The sequence below is a fragment of the Nicotiana tomentosiformis genome, chromosome 2 (genome assembly GCF_000390325.3).
Source record: "Nicotiana tomentosiformis chromosome 2, ASM39032v3, whole genome shotgun sequence".
Lineage (NCBI taxonomy): Eukaryota > Viridiplantae > Streptophyta > Magnoliopsida > Solanales > Solanaceae > Nicotiana > Nicotiana tomentosiformis.
This window is the reverse complement of record NC_090813.1, coordinates 87,775,132-87,782,209: the sequence shown is the minus strand read 5'-3', so window position 1 is coordinate 87,782,209 and position 7,078 is coordinate 87,775,132. Positions and strand designations below refer to the sequence as shown.

Genomic DNA, 7,078 nt, shown 5'->3' with positions numbered 1-7,078 from the left:
AAATTAAAATTAGGTTATACTATTTTTTACTTGATTACCAATTATGTAATGTTTATTGAGAGATTTGTTTGTAATTACCAAATAAGTGTTTTGATTGTGTAAATATATAGACAATGTATAGAACTTAAGCTCATATACTATGTGTCTAATACAGTTATGAATTACCAATACGTATCTTTAATTTGGTATAAGATTTTACCAGAGTCTAGTGAATGTCATTTTCCAGGGCCGCTGCTTCTTGTAACAGGCTTTAATCATACAAAGATGTCTCTCTTCAACCTTTGCTTAATAGTCTCTTTCTCTTAATTGCACGAAACTTTTGCTTAATGTCATTCCAACACTCCACTCCGTCTCATAATTTGCTATAGCCTTATAACATGCGTCACATTAATGTATTATCGAAAGTTCATTTCGTAACTTTTCCAGAATATTTCACTTATGAACCTTATCTATATCATGATCAACGAACAAAAGGAAAAAAAAAAGTAAACAAAAAGGTAAATTTTTTACCCCCATTCAATATTTCTTCTAATGAAATAGGTATATGACATGTTTTGCACATGAAATTTTATTGCAGTACTTAATATGATATGTTGTAATTAAAAATCCCGAAATTCACGCAGCAGGGAATCCTTCTTCCCAATTCAAATACGAGGATATACTCCACGACAAGCCATAATACATTAGTACTTTATGTCTCTATTCTACATTTTTTGAACGTACATTTAATTGACAGTGCGTGTAAAGAAAAAAGCAAATTAAGGAGAATTCTCGTGTTTATGTTTATGTTGTTCCTTCGTTAATTTTCTGGGGTCCTGGTCTTTTTGGCAATTTACTGTGGAAGCAATAGATGCTTCAAAAATTTAAAGCCTCATTTGGGAAGGGCCTTGTTACCTCAAATATTAACTCCTCATAATTATTGGAGTTCGCCTCGAAAGCTCTAAAGCTTCGCTTGCTAACCTAATTAACATATATCGTGATCAAGAATCCACTTTGGTTACAGATGTAAACAATTAACCCTTAATTTGCTGAAATATATAAACTATCGATAATTAAACATTATATATTGTTAACTTCCGATTTCTCCGCGCACTCATCAGTGTCAAAACCCCCAAAAATACGAAGACAAGAAGTTGAACCAAAAAATATTGTTCACGGGTTGTAGTTTTTTCCCTTTTTGTTTTTGGCAAATGTAGTTACATATTAGTTGCTGTAATTTACTCTCCATTATTTCCGTCCCATATCATCTCTTACTCCTACTTTCTACCTCATTCCAGCTCAGAAACTATTGGAAAAAAGAAAAGAATTAAATGACTCAAACTTGGTCAGGACCTTGGCGAGTAGGCATGGCGGGCTTGGCTAAACACGTAGGATTGTAATCTCCAGGCATAATCACAACAAATTTTGGTTCCATCTCTGGTCTCAATACCTGTACTGACTTCGTCGACGGCTTCTCTTGACGACCGTCGTCGGAATCATTAACGTTGTTGGAAGATGACGATGATTCTTCCGTCGACGACGAACGTTTCTTGTAAGAACAAGCCAATATTAACAATGCTAACGCTATTAATCCCATCATAACTGCTAACCCACCAAAGAGGTACGGAACTGGGGAATTCCATCTGTGAAAACTCGAGTCTCCTGCTGTAGAAGTTGTATTACGTAATGGTTTCATCATCATTATCATAGTTGTCATCTTCTTAGTAATATATTTTTTCTCTCGATCAGTTAATCTGAGAAATTGATTGCTCTGTTATGTTTGTATTTATAGGGCAGGAAAAAGAAATATTCCGTTGAAATACAAAGTTGTTAATAATCATTTTTATAATCGATTTTCTCGAATTATCTTTATTCAATTGATAATATAGCGAGCTCATTTATTTTTTTTTGAGATATTGTTGATATTAGATAATATTTTATAGAGCAATAGAAGTATAGAATTATTGGAAACTTAAAAGTATTGTTGAACAGTGGAGCTAATGAAATTTTGTAGAAAGAAAGTGAGTAATGAAATATTGGAGAAAAAAGGTGAATAAGAATATTAAAGAGAAATACAGAAAATATATAGGGGTTTCTGAAATATAAAGAGATTGGAGAAAAGAAAGATTAACTTGGACATATTAAGAAAGGGAGTGTGAATTTTTGTATACATTATCTAATGAAAGAGTAAAACTGAAACGTTGCGAAAACTATTCATCTATCCATTTTTAAATATGTCAAATTATTACTTTCTTTACATATTTAAAGAGCTCTATTTCCTTTTTATATTAAAAACTCTAATTTTGTATTAAAAAGTACTAAATATTTATTTTTTAAATACCTATAAATCTATTCTTTTTAAAAAATGCCCCCTCCCCCATAAATTTGGGGGCCTAAGGCATATGTCTTACCTCTCATCACGTTAGAGTCAGCCCTGCTTCATGTGAGCCTATCTTCTATATGTCGAATGATTGTTTTTTTTAAATTTGAAAATAATTTAGCTTAAATTTTTAATTATATCATTAGTGAGAAGCTTTTATAACCACACAAATACTTTGGACCAATTTCTAACATATTTAGGATCACAAATTTTAAAATTCTTTATTTTTTCTTAATTTTGTACCAAATCAAACAAGTTTACGGTGAGAGTAATGGTTTTAACGGTGCATGGATAAGATTGGACTAGAAAATGGTACTCCTATTCCTATAATTGAGTTATAGAAATATCCCAGCAAAAATCCATTCGCTACTCAAAAAAAGGAAAAGAGTTGTGGGATTCTTTCTTGCGCTTTACTGTATTCCTTGCTGATCTATGCACTCAAATTTCGCCGGTGCATCACTTTTCAAGTCTTGTCATACTATTTTTTATTTCTTGAATTTCCATATTTATCCCTCACCATTATTCTTGTGTATACCGTTTATTTTTTTTTAAACATGCCTAATATATGCTAATTACGAATTTTCTTAATCCTTTTATATATCGAGTTGATTGATGTAAATATTTTACTTAAAATTTTAAATTGTTAGAAAGAGATAGACACTTTTTTTTATTCTGTTTTAAGTTGGCAACACTTGTTTCCAATAATCTACCATTCAATTGAAGTACCTAACACTTACTGTATTTTAATAAGTGTACGTACCTAAGAGTTTTCTCGTGTCATCCAATGCTTTATCACACACTAAGAAGGCCAACAATCATTCATCTAGTCTCACTATCCTCTAATAAGAAATAAGAAATAAGAAATTAAAGAACAGAAAGCTTATTTTTCTTAGATAAGCTCTTTGGTCTCTTTCCAAATTTCCCTTTTTCTATTTTAATGTAAAAAGCTACTTAAAGGTTAAGTGGATTGGACTGTAATGACGTTCTATATCTCTTATAGGTAGCAAATCATTCATCTAGTGTCTGTATCGTCTAATTAATCTATGATATGGTCACCTAACTTTAAGCTAATTAATTTTGATATATGTCATTTCCATAGAAGACCTCCTCAGATGATCCAAACAACTGGCGGATAAAACATTGGGCGGATCAAGACATCCCATAATCTTCTTTTCTTTTTTCTTTTTATAAAATTATTTACGTCCTGAAACTCACTAATTCAAATTCTAGTCGTGGAGGTCGCCGTATTAATAAAAAAACTCTTTATTATCTATTTTCAAGACTCAGATCTCGAGACCTCCACGTCATAATTCTTTTTGGATTTATTTTCCAACTATATGTATGTCTTATGGGGATGAATTTTGAAAGGGTCGATGCGTAATTTACTGGTATGAAAATTAACACGACTAAGAATATATGAATATTAGAAATTGAGTGCGGGTTTATTCTGAAATGGGCCTAGGGGCCCGCTAAACGTGTGCTTTCGGGTTAAGAATCCAATTCAGTTCATGAATTTTAAGCTAATAAATCATTTATTTATGGAAAGGAAAAGAAGTCTTTAACAGAAAGGTTATGGATAAATCCAGGTTCCAGAGGAATAAGATGACTTTCTTTTAATCTAATTCACGTTTTATAAAAAGGAAAACAGTCCCTTAATAGCTAAGTAATCCTTAATCTCACGTAATTTCTGTGATCATTAAGTTATCCTTTTCCACCATGCTGTAAAAGAATCATTCTCCTAGAAGAGAATGGACACAATATAATTGGCTTATGTCTAAGATAATTATTTTTTGCATGTTTTTCTCCGATTAACGACTAACTTTAAGATGAACCAACTAATCAATGAACATCTTCTTTATATATTTTAAATTTTAAGATGCTCCCTTACGTAAAAGAATTTGTTTGATGGGTACGTGTTTATGAGATTTGGATTAAGGACTTTATATATTCTACTATCATATTGAATTGTGCAAATTATCATTCAAAAGCTTAATTGAAGTTCAAGTACTTTAATACGAAATTGATAAGGAGTTAGGTATACACAACTCTTGCTTTAGAACAAATGAGAGCCCATAGCAGCATATGCATAACAAAGCGAACCAATTCTAAACATTTGCCGAATTATTTAATAATTAATGAGTACTGAGTGCTGCCTCATATGCCAAAAAAATCATGTTCATCTTTCAATGGCACTACAATAAGTTAGATTAGATGCATCACCCTCTACTTTTTTCCCCAGTTGGGCCAGCGGTCTACCGTATTGAACATGTGATTAACATTTGGGTTCAAATCTTGAGAATACAAATATTTTTGGCAAAAGCTTTCCAATTTAGTGGGTTTTATACAGTGGAAATTGAAATTAGTAGTTTTTGTCGGGCATTGAACACCTAAAGGCCAAAGCATATAGAAATTTCACTAATAACATACTTTGTCTAAATTTTTTATTGTAATGAAAAAACTCTTTTTTTAAAGTTCGTTTACTTTATTTATTCGTACACACTAGTACAATAATCAGCGTCACTAATTAAGGGCCATGGAAGTTGTTTTAAACACGGCTGGTTGTACGTTCTACACCGTTTATATTCTTTTCTTTATGATTTATATAACACAATTTTTAATGGGATGATGTTTTGGAAATGCATAATTCACGACCGGAAATCAACCTTTCCTGCCTAAATAACTATTATGCACTTAAATTTTATGCAAAGAAACATATGTAGAGTTTGGAAAAGGAGGTGGAAATGCAAGTTGGAATATCTAAGAGAATGGGGAAAAGTTGATGTACTGGCATTTCGAAGAACTAAAGGCAGACTCGTTTTCCAACTGCTCATGATAGAATACATTTTTGTGCATAAATAATGGCTGTTATTTTAATCCATGGGATATTACAATTTAAGTCAAAATAGATGGTGTAGTGAAATGGAATAACATTATTCTCTCAGCCACCAGCGGTGAGAGTGATCATTATCTGCTTCCCGTAATTAGGATTTCGATCAGAAATCATAGTCAAAGCTGTCTTCTGGTCCGCAACATTGGTTTCTCTCGTATCTACGTCAAGCCAATCAAGAATAAGTTAAATTTAAGCAAGAATACATATTATTTACTCATAATTAAGTGATAAGTTTGTTTATGCTTGCGTTCATTGGTTTGATATAAACACCAAGCGGGTAAAACCTTTCATGTGTGGCCAGAAAGTGACTAATGCTTTTTCAGTATGAATTGGTCCAAATAGTTGTTCTTCCAATTGGTTAAATTAAAAGCAATATTTTAAAAGGCGTTTTCTGGGAGAACTCTGGGGCGAGGCGCATCAAAAACGCCCCTAGATGATGGTGTGGGGCGAAAGTCTCAAGAGGTGTACGCTTAGCAATTTGGGGCGTACGCCCGTGCGTTGGAGGCGCGTTTTTTAGTGATGCGTAAGCTCCAGAGACTTTCAAATGAAAACAAAATTTGTTAAATAAGTCCTTCATATAATACCCAAATTCTCAAAAGTCAGCTTGGTAGTTACTCAAAAGTTTTAGAAAGGAACTGAAGTGTATTAAATTTAAAAGTCAAGACATTTTTATTGATTGAAGCCCTAATTCATGGTATTTCTCAATTCTTTATCTTGTTCGCTAGTCTGCTAATATCTCTCAAAAGCAACGAATATTCAATTTTTTTTACAAATATAAAGAGAACTACATTCTCCTTCATAGCAGCAAGTTCAAAGTCCAAATTACAGGTTAGTCATCCTTTTTGTCCTCCATGTAAAAAATTTTATTCTTTTCGACTCAAGTTAGTTGTGCTTCTAAGTAGCGTGTATGTGTGTGTGTGTGTGTGTGTGTGTGTGTGTGTGTATATATATATATATATATATATATATATATATATATATATATATATATATATATATATATATATATATATATATAACATATTTATAGCTTTCTTCAATTTTTATGTCATTTTACCTGTTTATAAATATTTACTGTAATTATATTATTTTATAAAATATTAAAAACTAAATACCTACGGGGCTTACGCCTCGCTGAGGCATATGTAAAACGTCTCGCCTTACGCCCACGCCTTTTAAAGCACTGATTAAAAGTACTCCCTGAATATATGATATATTTATAATTCATGTATACTATATGTGTAACTGTATCTAATCAATATATAATCTATATATATACCGGCTAAAAAATAAATAGTAAATCTAATTGGCTATTTGTGTAAATATCCCTTACCAAAATTAGCTTTTTATCGGGCATAGCTTGAAAATGAATGGTCTTGGTTTTTTAATCTCCACTTGCCTAATGGGAAAAATTTTAAGTCAAAAGTCAAAAAGTATTGTTCATGGGGCAAGTGAAGGCAACAATTGTTAACTTGAAGTTCACCCCATAAAATAAGCGGAGTCAAAAAATCATTAATGATAACGAAGTGTTCTATTTGTGCAAATAACTCGGAGCTGCACCAGTGCAGACAACTAGAATGGGCTTCTGGTACTATTGCATATGGGTTTCTATAACCCAAACCATCTTATAAACTCAATCCCAATAGTACATCAACGCGACTAGGGTCCACGAGCCTGAATCCCGAGTCCCGACTTGAAGCCTGGTGCTCGTAGTGACAAGTGTTGCGCGCCAACAGTATAGCGATGCAACTGAAATTGTTAGATTATCTCCTAATTTTGCAATTACCGTAATTATTGGATTTAAGTGACTTAATAGCAGATAAGTCCTT

General features: G+C 32.3%; 1 protein-coding gene across 1 annotated transcript; it reads right to left on the bottom strand.

Moving 5' to 3' along the window:
• Positions 1-1,315: 1,315 nt before the first annotated feature.
• Positions 1,316-1,696, bottom strand: LOC104114167 (protein GLUTAMINE DUMPER 6-like). Its single transcript, XM_070193724.1, has one exon. It carries the CDS (start codon positions 1,694-1,696, stop codon positions 1,316-1,318), a length of 381 nt encoding a protein of 126 aa, XP_070049825.1.
• Between the last annotated feature and the right edge of the window lie 5,382 nt (positions 1,697-7,078).

Excerpts from the sequence above, each read along its gene's own strand:
- LOC104114167 (XM_070193724.1), bottom strand. The coding sequence starts at position 1,696 with ATGACAACTATGATAATGATGATGAAACCATTACGTAATACAACTTCT.